We start from the raw sequence: 21009 nt of genomic DNA, 5'->3' as shown, positions 1-21009 counted from the left end.
TAACATTTACCTACTGCTTTAAGATTTGCAAAAGACTTTACTTATATTACCTCATTTGGTTCTAACAACAACCCTGTGAAGTCAGTGTTAGCATCTTCATTTTAGAGATGGAGAAACTGAGGCTAAGACAGTTAAATGATTGGCCTCATTCCACATAGCTGACCAGTTGCAGGGGCAGGATTTATACCCAAGTCTTTCTGACTCAGTCCAGAATTCTGTTTCCTATTCTGTTTGGCGCCAAAGAACTAAAGGAACTTTCAGAGTACAGAAAGAATCTACATAGCAGTCTTGTGTGTAGCTCAGGGCCCTCAATTTGATTAATTTTTCCCAGAATCATTTCTCAGCAGTTCCCTGTGGTAGGTTAATCTGATTGTATACTATATACCTAGAATATTTTCTGTGCTCCCTACCCTCCCACCCCCCTTAGTGGGACAGCCTGTCTCTACAGTAAATACCTCTTAGAAGCACATAGATGCTGACAAGGCCAGGAAGTACTTTTACAAAACTTCATTCAGGTCACTGTGACCACTTGTAATCAAAATTCCCAGAAGCAGCAGAAAATGGTACTGAGCTCACTTGGAAGTCGTTTATCCAAGAAGCTGGCTTACAAGGGATAAGTGAGCTCTTCTGCTAATCTTCGAGGGAGATGAGGTGACAAGAGACCTCTCTTTCTACTCACTCTGAGCCTGAGAAGGGCCAGGAGTTTCCTCCTTTGATCTGGTCGTCCCAGCAGCCAGGGGCTACTTGCTCTAGGGAGCCCAGGGGCTTCACGAAGGTGACAAGTTCTGCCTTGTGTTGAAGTAGGTACAGAAGTGCCTTGACTCTCGCCTCTGGCTCTTTATGGAAACATGCTGATACTGCACAAGCAGGTACTGAGCTCAGAAAGCCCAATGGGACTTGCTCTGAGGCTCGGCTCAGAGTTTGAGGTGACCAGATAGATAGCCTAGTGGTGGGAGCACTTGATGGAACTGAGTTTACGAGGCCAGAATTCCATCAGCCTTGAAGTTCACTGACTTGTGAGGCTTACGCATAGGGGAAGTGCTTGATGAATGCTGATTCCTTAACAAGCAGCTATCGCTCTTTTCCATAGAATGGCTAGTTTATGTCTGATTAAATTAATTGTAGCGTGACCAAGTGACAGTAAATTCACGGGTGGTTTTCTTTTTCCCGCTTTTCAGATACTGCGATTGCTTTGCGAACGGCGAGTTCTGCAACAACTGCAACTGCAATAATTGTTTTAATAACTTGGAACATGAAAATGAAAGACAGAAAGCAATAAAGGTGACTATGTCTTTGTTTCAGTAAAATTCAAACGCAGCTGATTTCTTGCTTTTTTTTTTAATAATGGAAGCCCTTAAGTTGGAATTGCCTGGAGCCGTGAGCATATGTCAACAAAGAATAACTGGAGAGGTCTACCTGTAAAATAACCCTTTAACTAAACCTTTGAGTCATACTGTTGTTTTGAGGTTCAGAATTTTATTAGAAGGTGAACTTCAGGGGACATTGTGATGTGGAAGGTGTTATTTTAATAGTTTTTGAAACCACAGCTACTGCAGTGTTTTAAAAAAAATTTTTATTGACAAACTTGTTTTTCCATCTCATGTCTAAGTATGTCCTTTCCCCCTCCCAAAGAACCATCCCTTATAATAGGGGTGGGCAACCTGTAGCCTTGAGGCCTCATGTGGCCCTGTAGGTCCTCAGGGGTAGCCCTTTAACTGAATCCAAACTTCACAAAACAAATCCCTTAATAAAAGGATTTGTTTGTAAAATTTGGAGTCAGCCAAAAGGCTGCACCCAAGGACCTAGAAGGCCACATGTGGCCTCAAGGTTGCAGGTTCCTCACCCCTGCCTTACAATAAAGAATACAAATGAAAAGAAAAACATTTCCTGAATTAACCAACACATTGTCAAAGTCTGACATTGTATTCTGTGTTTCACGTGGTCCTCTCGGGGCCAAGCATGATCAGGATCATCTGGTTAAAGTCAGTTTGGGTTGTTTCAATATTGGTCTTTCTTTGTTGTCATCATTGGGTTTATTGGTTTCCTGGTTCTGCTTACTTCACTTTGAATCAGTTCACATAAATCTTCCCAGGCCTCTCTTTATCCATCATATTCAGTGGTTCCTACAGCATAATAATTCATGTTCCATTATATTCGTATGTGTACGTGTGCAGTAATTCTCTGATTGTTAAGTTCCTAGTTTATTTCCAACCCTTTGCTACTACAAGAAGTGCTATTCTAGATGTTGCATAAGTGTACAGAGCCTCCCTTTTTATCCATTATCCTCTTGGGGTTTTTACCTTTCGATGGGATCTCTGAGGCAAAATGTGTGGACGTTTTAGTCCCTGTTTTGAATACTTCCCTATTGCTTTCCAGAGTGGTTGGACCAATAACACCCAGCTCCATAGACAAATGACTGCAGGGTGAAGTAATTGTTTTTGTAATTGATTAATTACTTAATGCTTGTTGGTCTCTTTTGATAGGCATGCCTTGACAGAAATCCTGAAGCTTTTAAACCCAAGATAGGGAAAGGAAAAGAGGGAGAGTCCGATCGTCGTCATAGCAAGGGCTGTAACTGTAAACGGTCAGGATGTCTTAAAAATTACTGTGAATGCTACGAGGTAAGCATACTACCCTTTTCTGTAGATTGTTTTAAAAGTGGGCACAGTTTTAAAAATTTGCTGAGAACAGTTTGAACTGACATTTAATCTTTATTTTGTACATTAGAGTGTATTTTGGTCTCTTAAATAGCTAATTAACATCTGTGTCTATAATATAATTAACATTCCAAATACTTAAGCACTATATCTAAAGTTTGCTCTGCACTACTTGGATCTGAAATAGTGACATTTCCTACTTAGTTCATTTGCAGTTTGTTAGAATGACCTTAAGATAAGAACAAGCCTTGAGGTTTTATAACAGCATATTGTGATTAGTGATGCTCTTTGGGGTACTCATGAATTCATGTCCTAGATTCTTAATTAACTGATGTTTTTGCCAACCAAAGGAAGGGAAGTTTTAAAGGGCTAGCAGATGTTTACTTTAATGTCATCTTTTTCCGTAGTTCCCAACTTGTGGGCTAGAACTATTTCAGGTGGCCCAGGAATCCCTATGCAGCTCTGTAAAGGAGCAGATGTGATTTCCATATGTGTCTGCAGTCCACAGTTATGTTACTGTGATTAATACAAATGGAGGAGCATTCATGATGGACTGGAGAGAGCTTGGAGTCATGAAAACCTAGATTCGAATCGTGCCTTTGTACACTTCTACTTAACCTCTGTGAGACAGTTTCCTCATCTATAAAATGGGGATGATAATTACATCACCTTCACAGAGTTGTTAAACAGCTTCCATTATTGCTGTTGCCTGAATAGTCTCTTCTTTTTTAATGGTGTTCAGCTAGAAATAGTCCAGTGAAAAGGCACTAACCTGCTCTTTTACTGCACAGGTGGGTGAAATGACTGTTTTTTGTAATTGATTAAGTGTGGAGAATCAGAATAGTGTTCTGCAAATTCTCTCAAAGAATCTTGTACATAACTCACAAAGCCAACTGGAAAACAGCAAGCATGTGGACCTCACCTTGCTTCCACATGCCATTAATTCTTCCACTAGTATCTCTTTGGAAAAGTTTTCATTCTACATAGTTGGGAGATAAGGAGGACTTCATGTGGCCACATCTTTTTTTAAATGATCTTCAATGTGAGATCAGAGCTCTGCTGGTGATTTTGGGCCCCATCTCTGCTGGCGCTGGTGCTTTCCCTCTAGGAGAGTTTATTTGTGGAATTCTGGAGGATAGTCTGGGCTTTGTAGTGGTCATGCAGAGACTTGTTGTCTGTAAGTTTATAAAGGAAAATGAGCTTCTAGAATGTAATTCTAGCCACTTCCTCATCTCTTTCCAGGTATCCAGTAGATAAGTAAAATTTTACAACCTTCAGTGATAGGTTGCATGACTTCTATCACCTTATTGCCTCATTGGCATCATTTGATAAATCCATCATCCTTAAGAATATTCCTAAGGAATAACCTGTCATTTTAGTGGCTATCAAAAATCCATTTTCAAAAACAAATTTGTGTTAGTCAGCCATTTCTTTGTTAACCTATTGTTGCCTGTGTTGTTGGGGATGTCACCTTCCAACACCCTTTAATTGTGCCCCTGGATCTTAATATTTCATAGGTTGTGTCTGTGATCAATTACTTTTGGTACCAGTTGACAAATCCAGTGGCATACACCTACTTCAGCCTTTGTGGTTGGCTTTGTGAAGTGAGTCTGTTTGAAACAAAAGCGTTTTGAAGTTACTTTGAAGTTATTTTATCCATCGTAGCCTTTTTGAACATGTTAATAAAAATATTGACAGATCCATTTAAAAAGCATTGTGGAATTCATAGCTCTTCTTCATGTTCTCAGTCACTATATACATTATCATCAGGATCCACAAATTTTTTTTTTTTATGTTAAGGAGTCCTCCAAAAATCTCTATGTAAGAATGAATCACATTGTTTTGGTTAACAACTTCTCCCCAAGATAAATTCTTTAGACATTTAAGTGAATAAAAATTCAACTGACATCTAAGCCATTCTCAAATGGGGTGGGGGGGAGGGAGGTGTTAGTCAACACAGGGTTCTCCTACATGAAAAGGTTGGTAACCACTGCACTTTTGAGTTAATAGAACAAAAACAGTGGTGATTTATGTTGTCCATTTCCCCAAAAAAGGGTTCCGTCTTCACTCCATCAGTCACCTTTCTGTGAGGATATGGGCTTCACCATGAGGCCTCCTTAATTGTGTTTGGACATTGTGTTGATCACAGTCCTAAGTCTTTCAGAGCTGTTTGTCTTCTCCTGGTTCTGCTTGCTTCTCTGAAACTATTCCCATCATTTCTAATTCCACAATAGTATTCCATCATATACATACATTATCACTTCAGCCATTCCTCAGTTGGTGGGCATCCCCTCAGTTTCTAATTCTTTGCCACACAAAAGGAGGTGCTATAAATCTTTTTATATATTCTTAGAGCTTGTTTTGGACTAAACCTTTCCTTAACCTTCTTTCTGATTCTTCCCCATCCCCCCCCCACCCCCTTTTCCCTTTTTCTCCTGTTTTTGGTTAAGTGAAATGAATATCTGTATCCAGCTCTTTGATATAATTTTCCTTCAGTTGTCCAGTCCAGAGGAGAGTAAAGTTCAAGTGTCAACTGCACCCCTATCCCTTTCTCCTTGTTTGCATAGACTTCTTTGTGTACTTCAATTATGTGAGGTGATTTTCTCCATATTTTCTCTTCCATTTTCTCTTCCATTCTTTTAAGCTCATTAAACATAATAGAATCGCTCCTAGATCCTCTCTCAATTAGACTCTCTCTGTGACTCTTTATGATGATAGGATTCTGAGGGGACTTATGTTTCAGCTGCCCATATTAGAATATAATCAGTGTATCCGTGTTTAATCCTTTATGATTGTTTACTCATGTTTACCTTTTCATTTTTCCCTTGATGGCTATGTTTGCACTTCAGAGTTTTCCTGCCACTTTGGCCTTTTTATCAGGAATGTTTGGTAGACCCCTGTTTCATTAAGGTCCGTTTTTTCCCCCTGTGGGATTATATTGAGTCTTGCTGCTTAAGTTATTCTTGTTTATAAGCCTATATCCTTTGCCCCTAGAATATGGTATCTGTGCTCCTTCTTTACAGTGGTGGCTGCTAAATCAGGTGTTGTGATCCTGACTGTGGTTCCTTTGTACTTGAACTCTTTCTTTCTGAGTACTTGTTGCGTTCTTTTCCTTTGACCTGGAAGCTCTAGAACTGAGCTGTTGATGTTCTTGGAAGTTTTCATTTATTTATTTCATTCATTCATTTTCATTTATTTCTTGCAGGATGTGAATGATAGATTCTTTGGATTTCCATTTTTCCCTCTGCTTCTAGGAGATCAGGGCAGTTTTCCTTTATGATTTCTGTGATGTCCAGCCCCCGTGGGTGGTTTTTTCTTGTTTTGGTTTTTTTTGTCTTGGCTTTCAGGTAGCCCAGTGCTTCTCAAATGACCTCTTCATGATCTGTTTTCCAAATGACTTGTTTTTACTATGAGATTCCTCATATTTTATTTACATTTTTTCAGTGTTTTGACTTTGTTTTAATACTTCGTGTTGTTTCATGGAGTCATTCTCTTCTTTTGGTCCATTCTGATTTGGGGGAGTTACTTTCTTCAGTAAAGTTTTCAGGGAGTTTGTTGCCTGGACAAAGTTCTGCACCTCTTATGCCAAGCTGTTAATTCTAGTTCCAATTATTTCTTCCTCATACAGTTTTTATTTCCTTCTGGCATTCTCATTTCATCTAAAAACTCCTTTTTTTTTAAACTCATGTTTCATACTCTCCTAGGAATTCTAGTTGCACCTGTACCCAAGCTGTGTTTGTCTTTGAGGCTTTTCTTATAGATGTTTTGGAGTCATTCTCTTCATCTGAGATTGTAGAATTCTACATTTGTTTGCTCATTTTTGCAGCCTAATTCCTAAAATCAGACTTTATTTTAAGGCTGGGCTGTGCCCAATTTTGAAAGTTATGTCTGGACTGGTCCTGCTGCTGCTTTCTTGGGTATGTTGAGTGTTAGGCTATTCCAGGATCTCAGAGACAGTTCAGACTGGGGGCCTGCAAACTGTCTGTTTCCTGAGCGTGGTCTGAGCTCTGCATATTCTTGAGTTGGAGTCTGAGCCACACTTCTGTGGGCTTGCCCTCTTTGGAGTTCCAGTGAACTTGTGCTGGATCCAGCCATTAACAGTACCCTGGAAGACTGCTAGTTCAGAGGGCAAAACTTTGGTTTGGCATTCCTGCCCTAGATAGTCCACTGCAGGCTTCAGCCTGGTCTGAGGGCTTGGCTCCTGCAGTCAGAACCACACAGGTGCTGTTTACTGCTAAACTTGCTCCTTTTTCAGGATACAGCCTATAGCCCACAAGTGCTCCTCCCCTGGAATGTCCCCCTTCGATGTAGGTCCCTTCCTTACTCAGCCCTCTGTCTGTGACCTGGAACAGGGTTGTGAGTGGCACAGTTGTTACTTACTACCTCTCTCTTAACCCTAACAAGTTTAGGCCACTCCTGCAGAGGAATACTGCTTCCTGACTAGATCCTGTCCCCAATGTCCCCAGGCCAACCCAGGCTGTGGACATGACTCGTTTTCTTGGCTTTTCCAATCAGGACTTGTTCTGAAACACTTTATAGACAGTTGGAAGCGTCGTTGGCTAGAACTCAGATGTCCCTTTTCCTGCTGCTCTGTCTTCCATGCATTTTTAAAGAAATGTTTCATTGACCCCTTATTTTGGTGTGATGGTCGCCTCTCTTCCTTTTTCCCATTGAAAACAAGGAGGGAGAGAGGGATCCCCTGTGACAAACAAACAAATCCACATGGTACACACGTCCAAAACTGTGTCTCTTTCTTAAACTTTGTGTCAGTCCCCTCAGAGGAGGTAAGTAACAAGCTTCCCCTTCTTGTTAGGAGGTGGGTGGCATTCTCCATCATCACACCTGTGGAACACTGCCCTAAAAGCTATACCAGGTCACTACCTTTGATTCCGGTTCTTTCCTTTTTTCCTTTTACTCCCCATTTTGGGGATCAGAAAGTTTGTTGTGCGTTCAGCTGTCCCCTTTCTGGTGGTCTTCTTCTCCGTGCCCCCTCTACACTTGGTGAATTTGGTCTGGAGAGCTTTGGAGCCTTGCCAAGGATCATTTCTTGTTATCTGAGTAGGCCCCCCCCCCACCTTTGTATCTTCAGTGGGTTTATGTTGGGAAGTCTCTTTATAAGTAGATTGAAATAAATACCTGGTTGTTTTCATTAACCATTTCCATAATGGAATCTAACACAATCCTATTTACCAGTTTTTTATTTCTGTAAATTAATACTATATCCTTAACCTTTCTTTACTTGATCTTTTAGGCAAAAATAATGTGTTCCTCAATATGCAAATGTATTGGGTGTAAGAACTTTGAAGAAAGTCCCGAACGAAAGACCTTGATGCACTTGGCCGATGCGGCCGAAGTCAGAGTGCAGCAGCAGACGGCCGCCAAGACCAAGCTGTCCTCTCAGATCTCAGACCTTCTCACTAGACCAACACCTGCCTTAACTAGTGGAGGGGGGAAGTAAGTTCAGTGTTTCTGCTTTTATGGCTGACTTGAAGTTACTAGTAACCCAGTAAGGAGGGAAGGAAAGAAGCAGTTATTAGGTGGTGGGCATGCGCTGAGCACTCTGCAAACATCCTCTCCTCTGATCTCGCACCAGCCATGGGAGACAGGTACTATTATTATCCCCATTTTACAGTTGATCTCACTGAAGCAGACAGACACACAGTAGGTGTTGGATATATGTTTACTAATGGATGCCTTTCTTGACTGTATTTCTGAACATCTGTCTGGTATAGTACCTGACACAGCAGACACCTCAGAAGTGTGTGTTGACTGACTGGGCATCCCATTCCTATTCATTACTCTGGCTGTTAATTGGTATTTATTTTATCATATAGTCCTTCAATTTTTTTGTCTTTTACCTTCCCACCCCCATTACAAAAACTAAGAAGCATGAGTCTTAGTCTTAGCCCTCTCTTCCTCCTCCTCCCCTGTGGCCAGGGGTTGGTTTTGTGAGTTAGGAAGGGTAAAAAAGGACTTTGTGGTACCACTGGCATTCCAGTGGCAGCTGTTGGCAATGTCTGCTTTCAGAGCCAAGAGCAACTGTGTGCATTCTCTTCATGCTTAAGGGGAACTCCCTCCCCCCTCTACCTCCTTCCCAGCGCACCAGGATGATCCCACTTTCCCCTGGACTTGGTACATGCTTGAAGGAGTATCACAGACTTTGATACCAGCTGTTCTGACTGTTACATCATCGCACTTAAGGCTGACTAAAATGATTCTCCATGGCTAATCCTGGCAGGGTGCAGGAGCTTGGAAATAGAGCAGATCTTCTAAACCTGTCTGGTGTCGTAGACCCCTTTGGCAGTCTAGCGAATCCTATGGACCCCTTCTCAGAATCATGTTTTTAAATGGATCAAATAAAATGTATAGATTTACCAAGGAAATCAATTATTTTGAAGAAAAGAAAAAGTAATTTTTTTTCCCCATTCAAGTTCATGGACTCTTAAAAAGCCTTGCATTGAAGAATCATCCTTGACCCTCAGGTACCCAAGAGCTCTGAGGGGGAAGACGTGTAGCCAGCCAGGTTCTGGATGCTCACGGCTTACATGGGCCATGCTTTACTGTGATTCCTAGGGGATGTGATTCATATTTCTCCTGCTTTTCTAAATTTGCTTATGAATATTTTGTGCTCTAACATATAGCCAGTTTTTCAAAAAGGTGCCCACCATCAGTATATATGTCTTTCTATTCTCCTAACTTTTCTAAAATTCAATTCAGGTCATTAACTTGTTTCTTGTTAGTTTTTTCATTATATTTGCCTAGATCTAACAAACTGCAATACCTGCATCTGTTAAAAGCATTAAAAAACAGGAATAAATATGTCTTTCCATTCACACGCCACAACTCTAGTTCAGGCCTTCATCACTTCTTGCTTTGATTATTGAAAAAGTCTCCCAGGGTCTGTTCTGTCCACACTTCAATGCTTCTGCTTCCTTTTGAAAGCCTAGATCTGACTGTGTCACATAAACTCCCCCCACCCCTACCCACCCAGTACACTCCAATGTCTTCCTATCTATCTCAAGTATAAACTTTTCTGTTTGGCATTCAAAGCTTTTAATAACCCTGTCCCTTCCCACCACTACTGGGCATAAACCCCAAAGTGATTTTTTTAAAAGATGGAAAGGACCAATATGTAAAAAGTTATTCATGGCATTGTTTTTTAATGTAGCAAAGAATGTAAAAAACATAGGTGTCCTTCAGTGGGGGAATTGCTAAACAAATTATGATATTGGAACGTAACAGAATATAATTTTTGGCAAGAAATAGGAGTGGAACAGATTCATAGAAATCAGGGAAGATGTCTGAACCGAGGATGAAGTGAGCTCAACCAGGAGAACAGTTTAGACAGTGATGTTAGCACCATAAAGAAAGACAAGACCTGTGAACCCTGACTAAAACATAGTGGCCCACCATGACTCCGGAAGACCAGCAGTGAAGCAGGCTTCCCACCTTGTTCCAGAGTGGCAGTGGGCTGAAAGTGCAGAACGAGCTCGATATTTTCAGGCATGGGCAGGGATTTGTTTTACTTACCACTGCTTATTGGCTATAAGGGAGGGCTTTTTTTGTGGGAGAGAGGGACTTAGTCATGGTGATACCTGAAAAAGAAAAAATTAAAAGCATAAATGGAATATTTTACAAAGACACAGAAGAGAGCAAAAGAGAGTTCAGAGGGAGACGCCCACCAGCAGGACGTCAGGAATGAAGGTCATGCGCAGAATAATCAAAAATTAAATTCTTGAATATAAAGAAATAAGCAGTTTGTTGTATTGAGAAGGTTATATTTTTTAATAAAACATTTCATTGCCCACAGTTATTTGTGAAACTTCTATTTTGTCAGTACTTCCTAATTTAAAATGATTTAGAAAGATAATGAAGACTCAATGCATTAAACCTCATTTGCAGATCGTTCCCTTTTCCCATCTCTAACCTTTGTTGCATGTCTCCCACTGCCCAGCGAGGCCTGTTGGCTTGGAAGGCTGTCTGTGGCTTACTTTTCAGCAGGCAGCCTGCATTTAAGAACTGGGTTATATGTCACTTGTCAGTCAGTAAACACTGTCTCCTGCTGTGTGCTGCACCCTGCATAAAGCAGCAGCTAGCCTATCTTTAGCCTCCACGAGAGGCACGTGCCTGAGGTGATGGAATTTAACTTTTTTTTTTTTTAATTTATTTATTTAACATTCATTTTAACAAAATTTTGGGTTCCAAATTTTCTCCCCTTTTGTCCCCTCCCTCCCCAAACACCGAGCATTCTAATTGCCCCTATCACCAATCTGCCCTCTCTTCTATCATCCCTCTCTGCCCTTGTCTCCATCTTCTCTTTTGTCCTGTAGGGCCAGATAACTTTCTGTACCCCTTTATCTGTATTTCTTATTTCCTAGTGGCAAGAACAGTACTCGACAGTTGTTCCTAACACTTTGAGTTCCAACTTTTTTACCTCCCTCCCTCCCCACCCCTTCCCTTTGGAAGGCAAGCAATTCAATATAGGCCAAATCTGTGTAGTTTCAAATGACTTCCATAATAGTTGTGTTGTATAAGACTAACTATATTTCCCTCCATCCTATCCTGTCCCCCATTACTTCTACTCTCTTTTGATCCTATCCCTCCCCATGAGTGTCGACCTCAAATTGCTCCCTCCTCCCCATGCCCTCCCTTTCATCATCCCCCCCACCCTGCTTATCCCCTTATCCCCCACTTTCCTGTATTGTAAGATAGGTTTTCATACCAAAATGAGTGTGCATTTTATTCCTTCCTTTAGTGGAATGTGATGAGAGTAAACGTCATGTTTTTCTCTCATCTCCCCTCTTTATCCCTCCACTAGTAAGTCTTTTGCTTGCCTCTTTTATGAGAGATAATTTGCCCCATTCCATTTCTCCCTTTCTCCTCCCAATATATTTCTCTCTCACTGCTTGATTTCATTTTTTTTAAAGATATGATCCCATCCTCTTCAATTCACTCTGTGCACTCTGTCTCTATGTGTGTGTGCATGTGTGTGTGTGTAGTCCCACCCAGTACCCAGATACTGAAAAGTTTCAAGAGTTACAAATATTGTCTTTCCATGTAGGAATGTAAACAGTTCAACTTTAGTAAGTCCCTTATGACTTCTCTTTGCTGTTCACCTTTTCATGCTTCTCTTCATTCTTGTGTTTGAATGGAATTTACTTTACTAAAATTAATGGCCAGTGTATAATGAGGCCCAGATCTGTGGCAGAGCTCTGTTTGTTTGCAAAGCATCTTTCACTTTTTCCCCCAGAGTTCTGGTTTGGAACTAATTTATAAAGAAAAGACACTGAAACATGTAAAACTTTTCCTGGTAGTTTGCCAAAAAGTGTTGTTATACTCCTAAATGTTTTCTTGACCTTTTCAGTGTGAGAATTTTTCAAAACATGAAATTGTTATAGTAAACTCTCTTGTCTTCCATTCATTCAACAAATATTTGTTTTAAATACCTACTGTCTCTGCACCACCCCTCCCCCCAAACCTGGTGCTTCTTCCAGATAGAACCTATAACTTGTTTATCATTTATGGCCTCTGCACAGGGTAGAGAACAGCAGTTAAAGAATCAGTTGATCATACACGAATCATTTTTCATCTGTGAAATACCAGATTCTAATGCTGAACATATATTTGATCTTGGACTCCCCAGTTACTTCAGAAGCATTTGTTTATTGTCCTGATAAAAGTGCAGTTTTATTCATTAAAAGAAAATGAGACCATGCACATTGTGCATCGTTACTGATTGACCTGTCTGTTGCCATTTCAGATTACCATTTACATTTGTGACCAAGGAAGTAGCGGAAGCAACGTGCAACTGTCTTCTTGCCCAGGCAGAGCAGGCAGACAAGAAGGGCAAGTCCAAAGCTGCAGCTGAGCGGATGATCCTGGAGGAGTTTGGACGGTGCTTGATGCGAGTCATCAACTCTGCCGGAAAGGCCAAGAGTGACCCTTGTGCCATGAGCTGCTAAGTCTTGCACAAGAACTGAGAAATGAACCGTAAGGAACACTTGAGACAAGAGACATTTGGAGAGAAGAGCGTGACTGCATTGGGAATTCAGTGCTTGTTCTCTAAAGAGCTAGGATTCACGATACTGAAGAAGAAGACATTTTTAATGAGGAATTAGTTCTTTTAAATTAGGTCAGTCTACTTAGAACTCTCTGAATTTGGGTTTTTCTTGTGTTGTTTGGCTTTTGAATTTACTGGCTGAAGTTTCTTAGAATTAGATTGTCGGTCATTCTGATTCTTTTAGCTGAAGAGCATTTATAAATTATCTGTTATTTATGGTGGAAAGCCTTGCATTACTTTATTCAGGTGGAAGCTGAAGAAATATTGGTGAGAAACACTTATATGGTCAAAGGCTTGATCTTAGAAAATACGTGTGAAGTAATTCTGGAGGAAAATACTCAACAAATATTTTGTCACAGAAATGTCAGTGCTACCTTTTAAAAATTAACTCCGTAGGATGAAAAGTGGAGTAATGCCCTGTTGCCACCTTTTAAGTGTGAGAAAGATAATAATCCACAGGCACAGCTTTTAAAATGAATATTATTTTGTTTTTAAAAAAGATCTTATAATGTATTAATAAAAATTGTAAGCTAACTATCCAAGGACGGGTAACATATTTCTGTATAATGGGACTGATTGACAAGTGCTCTGGGATTTCTCTCATCTCTTTTTCAAAGCGGTGGTATAGATTTAGAACAAGAATAAATGGTCAGAAAGTTTCCTAGATATCAAAATGGAAATACAAGACATGATTGAAAGTAAACATCTGTTAATGTCACAAAGTAGTCGTATTTACACGTATTTATCAAGTATATCATTTGTTGACGGTTCAGCAGATCTAGACATCAGAGCCACAAGAGCTGGTGAGATCTGATCGTTTGTTTTTTTCTCTGTGGAAAGAGAACTTTTTGAACACTGATCTGTGAATCTGATTTGATTGACAGAAGTGTACCTCCTAACAAAGCTATCACAATGTTTGCTTCTTCTAAAAGACAAATTTGATATGACATGTTTTTATGGAAGATGTCATAGTGCATTGGTAAAGAATCAGAATTATCCAAACTGAATCTATCATTAGGAGATGGTAGTGATGCGTGAAGGCCTGATTTTTTTTCATAGAATTACTAAAAAGATGAAAATCATTTTCTGTAACTCAGAAACCTTTTTTATTTAAGAATCTGATTCAGTAGAACTCTAGGTTTTATGAAAAAAAAATAACCATGTTGGAATTCAGCCATTTTTTTAGCTAGCTTACCTTCTTGGTAATTATTACACGTACATGATTGTCATATTTCCCACAATGGAGTTTGTAGCATGTGTGAAGTGCATACATATGTGTGAGCATGTCCACTCAACAGGTAGAAGATAGACATTAAATAATCTTTAAGGGGAAAATCCGTTATTCATTAAAGTATCTTCTTTTTCTTCTTTGGACTTTCCAAGTAACAGTGCAGTAACTTTAAGTGTAGATAGTACAGCTATTCTTAGCACATCGAACTAGTACGTTCAATTAAAATTTGTATAAATGTAAATTAGTGTAAGTGGATAAAATAATGCCTAATCAAGTTATTTTTTAAAAGATTACCGTAATTTTTTGTCTACAACTAAACTTCTGTGTTCATTTTGTACATATTTTGTGTTGAATTCTAATTGCACCTTTGTGATGTGTATTTATATATACTGTATGCAGAAAATGTTTGTGAAATTTGGTTATGATTGTAGATTATGTATGATGGCACTGTTGAGAATGTTTTTCTTCTAAAGAGTTGAAGGTGCAATCAATTGCTTTTAGTTTCTCTGGTTTTTCAACAAGCTATCAAAAGTATTAAGATTTTTTTTCCTCCCCATATAGTACTTCCTAAGTGTTTTCCTTTTGTATTTAGCCATTTGCATCAAATCGCTCAACAAGATTAATAATCACATTCATTCAATTATTTTAAAAAGAATATTTGGGGTGGGCTGGGTATATCATTTTCTAGTTCTATTTACATCCAAAAGTAGAAAAGAATAAATTTATATTTACTAGAGCTATTCAGAAAATACACTTTTCTATATTGTAAAAACAAAGCAGCAAGATAAATCATAAGGAAAAATAAACATTTATACTATTCTGTAAAAAAAAATTTTGATTTTGCATTGTTCTTTAGTTTCTTTAAAAAAATACTATATTTTTATTATACCTGGCAATTTAATAGGTAAGACAGCTTTAAAATGTTGTAGCTGACTTTCATTAAGAGTAAAATTAGCTTTCACTTTTTCAAGGAGCCCACTAGTCAAAATTCGTCCCTTTGCTTTATTCTTGAAACAGATTGATTGTGAAAGTGATGGTCATTGGCTTTTTTTTTTTTTTTCAGAAAAACTTCGCAATTTTGATGTTTTCCAAATAGTGATAGTCTTATTAGCACTTTTTCTTGGTGCCCTTTTCTGTCATGAGCTTCAGTACCTTCCCAGTATCTTTATGATGAAAAAGTTAAAAGAATTTACATTTCTTACCTTTAACATATCAGAAGCTACAAAAGACAAATCACTGCTAAAGTTTGCATTCTTAGTTATTTCATATTCACTAAATATACAGTTTCCTAATAAATTTTATCATTATGTTTCCTGAACCTTTTCTTTCATTTTCCTTAATTAAGGGAGCAATCTGCAGTTTTGGTTGGGATGATAGACAGTGGTTCACATGATTTTGAGGTAGATATAACAAGCGTATGGGGTATTTTTTAAGTCCCTAAATTTTTCCCTGAATGATGTATTTTATTAAAAGACTTAAAAATCTTTTAGAGTTTCATTGCATAATACTGTTAAATTAATTTGATAATAGGATCATTCTATAAATCTTAATTTGGAGCTGAAACATTAAACACATCTTAATAACTCAGTGAAAGACAGGTTGGCATGTTGGATAGAGGCTGGCCTTAGACTCATTGAAGACCTGGACCCAAGTCCTTAAGATTTTTACAGTAATAACCCCTTTTTATTTTTTTCCTTGTAACAAATATGCGTAGTCAAGCAAAACAAATTCCCACATTGACCAGGTCCAAAAAATAGCTATCTCTGTCTGCACCTGGTTTCTCCATGAGTCCACTGGAATCATGATTGGTAATTGTGTCAGAGTTCTTAAGTTTTTCGAAGTTGTTTGTCATTACAATGTGGTTTTAATTGTATAAGTTGTTCTCCTGGTCCTGCTTACTTCACTCTGCATTAGTTCATAACAAGTCTTCCCAAGTCTTTCTAAAACTATCCCATCTGTTATTTCTTAAGTATAATGATGTTCCATTGCATTCATCTGCCATCATTTGTTCAGCCATTTCCCAATTGATGGGTATACCCTCAGTTTCCAAGATAGTTTCCAATTCTTTGCCATTAAGAAATAGCTTTTAGAAACATTTTTGAATGTAAGACCTTTCACTCTTATCTCTAGGAGGCATACTGCTGGTACTGGCATCACTAGGTCCAATAGTATGCACAGTTTAATAACTTCTAGGGCATAGATCCATATTGTTTTTCAGAATTGCCAGACCAGTTCACAGCTGCATTAACAATATATTAATATGCCTGTTTCCCCATAGCCCTTCCAGCATTTGTCATTTATCCTTTGTCAACTTTGCCAATCTGGGTGTAAGTTGAAACCCAGAGTTTGATTTGCATTTCTTTATTATTAATTTGAAGAATTTTTTTTACATGGTTTATTGATAGTTTGGATTTCTTCCTCTGAAAAACTACCTGCACATGTGCTTTTACACATTTATTGATTGGGGAATGGCTCTTGTTCTTATAAATTTGAATCAGTTCCCTATTTATCTTGGAAATGAGACCTTTATCAGAGAAACTTGCTGCAAAGATTTTTTTCTCCCTTCAGTTACCTGCTTCCCCTCTAATTTTAGCTGCCTTGGTTTTGTTTGTGCACTTTTTAGTTTTTTTCCTTTTGCCTAGTTTGTCTTCCATGATCCATTCTGTTCTGCTTGGTAATGACCTTTTTTATAATCTTGCTACAAAAATCATGGAATAAAAAATGACTTATCTTGCCATCCTACAGTTTTGTCAGAAAAAAATGACATCCCAAAAGCCCAGCACTTGATTCATTCTTTGTCTATTTTATAAATTAGCACATAGTTGCAACTGTAACCTAAATTTTGTTCAATATAAAATAAAGTAAATTTATTTTCATAACTTTAGTTTCATTTTTTCAAAGAGTAAGTCCCAATTAAACTTTTTTCCCACTCTTTCCCATTATTACAGGTCCCTATTTTAGATAGATTCATTTATGTAGTCTTTTCCTGATAACCACTTACCTTTGAACTATGAAGACCTCTAGGAATAAATTTCAAGACTGAGATTTGAATTCAGGTCTCTTCATTCTGAGACCAGTACTGTTTTCACTGCAACATTCTGCCTTTTCTTGAAATAAAAGAATATGCCTGTTCAGAGAGTGTGCTGTCTTAGCAAGCATTTTAGTGGAGGCTGGCCTATGGACAACTTACTGAATTCCTTTCCAACAAGAGTGTTCTCATATTTAAAAGTGCAAGAACACATGAAATTGTTTTGATTCCAGTGATAGCTGTGCAATTTCGTTGATGGAAGAAGTGAGACGGAAAGAAGAGACAATTAAATTTAAAAGGAAAACTGAGGTAGACTATTTACATTCAGAATCTGAAAGGTTAAATTTGTAGTTAGATTTTGTTTATACTGGATTAATTGGTATAAGGAATTCCTTTGGCACGAACTCTCCCTACCAGCACAGCTCAGAAATGTATTGTCTGTAGCACTAAGAATTTAAATGACATGCCAAAGGCCACATGGTATGTGTCAAAATCAGGACTCAAACCCAAATTTAAGACCAGCATCTCCATACACCACACTGTATTGATTTACTGCATAACATACAAATAACATACTTCTTCCTGATAAAAACAAAGCAGCAAGAACAATAATAATTCACTACAAAACAACCAATTCATAGAAAGGGTATTAGAAAGTATATTTGAAGTTAGGTATGCAGAGGCTAGGAAAAAATTTTATCTACCTAAATTTTTCCTGTAATTGACATATCTTCCTCATTTTTTAAATTGTTTTGAATGTTTTATTGATGTTTTGATTTTTATGTCATAGTTAATTCCCAATAACACACCCTTCACAGAATCCTCCCTTGTTACAAAGAAAAAGCATTAGACAGTTGTCATTACAGTAATGGCTAACAGTGCCTTCCCAGAGGATTTTGATGAGATTTAAATGCAGGGATCCAGAAGACCAATAATAAAATATACTATGCTCCTTTGAATAGATACTATGAGATACCTGTGGTTGAGGTGGTCTTTAACCAACGTACATTCACTTTGTTTCTGGGATTTAGGTTTTTGCTACCAAAAATGCTGCTGTGAATATTTTGAGATCTCTGTCATTGACCTTCATCACTCAGTTCAATATGACTAACATTAAGATCACTGGATTAAAGGGTATGAACATTTTCATGATTTTTCTGGATTATAAGTTGTTTTCGAGAAAGTACTAGTATGGCTGACTTCTGATATCCCTTCCAAAGTGAACCACTGTTGTCTTTTCTTGTCTTTTTCCAATTTGGTGGATGTAGAATGAAACCTGAGAGGTATATTGATCTGCATTTTTCTTATGAATAGTGATGTTGGGTATTTTTCACATGGTTGGTAGTTTGCATTTCCTGTTCCTCTAACACAGCTATTTCAGAGGGAGGTGGGATGGGAGAATGAACAATTCTTTGGAACAAAAAAATTTTTAATTTTAAGTTACGTTTGAAGTTTTATACTATCTCCTTCCCTCCCTACCCCATAGCAGAGGAGGCTGCCGTTTCACAAACACACGCGCGCGCACACACACACACACACACACACACACACACACACACACAAACCATACTATGCATACTTTTATCTATCAGTTCTTTCTCTGGAGGTTCTTAATATGTCCTTTGTAGTTCATTTGAGCATTTATAATGCTCAGAATAACTTAGCCATTCATGGTTGTCCTTTGAATAATATTGCTATAACCATACGCTACATCCTCTTGGTTGTATTCACTTCACTCTTCATTATTTCGTGCAAGTCTTTCCGTGTTCTTCGAAAATCAACCAGCTCATCATTTCTTACAGCACAGTAATATTCCATCACAATGACATACCACAACTTGTTCAGCTATTTCCCAATGAATGGACATCCCCTCAATTTCCAGTTCTTTGCCACCACAAAAAGAGTTGCTATAAATGTTTTAGAATCTATAGGCTCTTTTTGTTTTTCACTGATCACCTTGGAAAAAAGACCTAATAGTGGTATTGCTGGGTCAAAGGGTATACAACAGGGGTAGGGAACCTGTGGTCTCAGGCAAAGGGTCACACTTGAAGACCTAGAAGTCCACCCCTGGTAGGCAGAGTTTATAACTCTTGGGGTATAATTTCAGATTGCTCTCCAAAATGGTTGGAACACACCCATTCTGGAGAACAATTTGGATCAGTGTCCAAGGGGCAATCAGACTGTGCATAACCTTTGAGCCAGCAATATCACTACTACGTCTGTATCCCATAGAGATCATAAAAAAGGGAAAAGGACCTAATATACAAAAATATTTATAGCCGCTATCTTTGTAATGGCAAAGAACTGAAAGTTGAGGGGATGTCCATTAATTGGAGAATGGTTGAACAAGTTGCAGTATATGAGTATAATCTAGTACTGTTCTATAAGAAATGGTGAGTAGGTGGATTTAAAAAAAAAACAAAACCTGAAGAGAGTTACATGAACTGATTCCGAATGAAGAGAGCAAAACCAGGAGAACATTGTACACAGTAATGGCAACATTGTGCCATGATCCAGTGTGATTGACTTAGCTCTTCTCAGCAATACAAGGATCCAAGATGATTCCAAAGGTCTCATGAGGGAAAAAGCTATTCATATCCAAAGAAAGAACTGATGGAGTTTGAATGCAGATCAAAGCATACTATTTTTCACTTTTTTTTTTGGTGGTTTTTTTGACCTGTTTCTTCTTTTACAACATGACTAATATGGAAATATGTTTTACATGATTGCAAGTATATAACCTATAGCAAATTGTTTACTATCTTGGGAAGGGAAAAAGGATGGGAGGTAGGGAGAAATTTGGAACTCAAAATTTTATGAGAAATGAATGTTTAAAACACTGTCTTATACATAATTGGAAAAAATAAAATACTATTAAAAAATAGAAATAAAACAAAATGGTTGGATCAATTCATGGTTCCACCAACAGTGTATTAATGTCCCAGTGTTTCCACATTCCCTCCAACATTTGTCATTTTTCTCTTCTATCATTTTAGTCAATCTGAGAGGTATGAGATGATATCTCAAAGTTGTTTTAATTTTCATTTCTGTAGTCAATGATGACCTAAAGCATTTTTATATGACTATATTTCGAGTTTTGATTTCTTCATCAAAAAATGCCTATTCATATCTTTACCATTTGTCATTTGGGGAAAGACTCATATCCTTATAAATTTAACAGAGTGCTCTATATATTTGAGATATGAGACCTTTATCTGAGAAACTACCTATAAAAATTTTCCTTGAATTTTCTGCTTTCTTTCTAATCTTGACTTCAGAGGTTTTATTTGTAAAAAAACAAACAAACAAACAAACCCTTTTTAATTTTAATGTTGTGAAAATTATCCATTTTACATCTCATAATACTCTCTCTCATTTATTCATAGATTTTCTCCTATCTGTAAGTCTGATAGGTTAATATATTCCATGTTCCTCTAATTTTCTTATATTTTCTTTTATATCTAGGTTATGAATTCATTTTTTACCTTAACATGGTAAATGGTGTAAGATATTGATCTATACCTAATTTCTGCCAAACTATTTTCCAGTTTTCCTCACAATTTTTACCAAATAGTGAATTCTTATCCCCAATACTTAAATCTTTACATTTGTCAATCACAAAGTTACTATAATCATTTACTACCGTGTATTGTATGTCTGCTCCATTCTGCTCATGCAACTTTCTATTTCTTAACCAGTACCATAGTTTTGATTACTGCCTTATAATATAGTTTAAGATCAGGTACTGCTAAACCTCTTTCCTTTACATTTTTTTCATTAATTTCTCTGATATTCTTGACCTTTTGTTCTTTCAGATGAATTTTATTATTTTTTCTAGCTCAATACAATAATTTTCTGATAATTTAAATGGGATGGCATTGAATAAGTAGATGAAGTAGAATTGTCATTTTTTGTTATATTGGCGCTGACCACCCATGGACAATGAATATTTCTCCAGTTATTTAAATCTTACTTTATTGTCTTGGTAGGTATACTTACTGATACTTTATACTGCGAATGGTTATTTTAAATG

At 37.7% G+C, this 21009-nt stretch overlaps 1 protein-coding gene across 3 annotated transcripts in view; it reads left to right on the top strand.

Annotated features, from left to right (window-relative positions):
* The window catches only part of LIN54 (lin-54 DREAM MuvB core complex component), a 78833-nt gene extending 64053 nt beyond the window's left edge, over window positions 1–14780 (top strand). For all 3 annotated transcript variants that reach the window (XM_072623994.1, XM_072623993.1, XM_072623995.1), the window contains exons 10-13: window positions 1179–1281; window positions 2484–2621; window positions 7909–8111; window positions 12418–14780. In XM_072623994.1, coding sequence (XP_072480095.1) covers window positions 1179–1281; window positions 2484–2621; window positions 7909–8111; window positions 12418–12619 — 646 coding nt within the window. In that variant the 3' untranslated portion in view covers window positions 12620–14780. The remainder of the gene's footprint in view (window positions 1–1178; window positions 1282–2483; window positions 2622–7908; window positions 8112–12417) is intronic.
* The last annotated feature ends 6229 nt before the right edge of the window (window positions 14781–21009 follow it).

The sequence above is a fragment of the Notamacropus eugenii genome, chromosome 7 (genome assembly GCF_028372415.1).
Source record: "Notamacropus eugenii isolate mMacEug1 chromosome 7, mMacEug1.pri_v2, whole genome shotgun sequence".
NCBI classification, from domain to species: domain Eukaryota; kingdom Metazoa; phylum Chordata; class Mammalia; order Diprotodontia; family Macropodidae; genus Notamacropus; species Notamacropus eugenii.
This window is presented reverse-complemented; position numbering and strand designations above follow the sequence as displayed.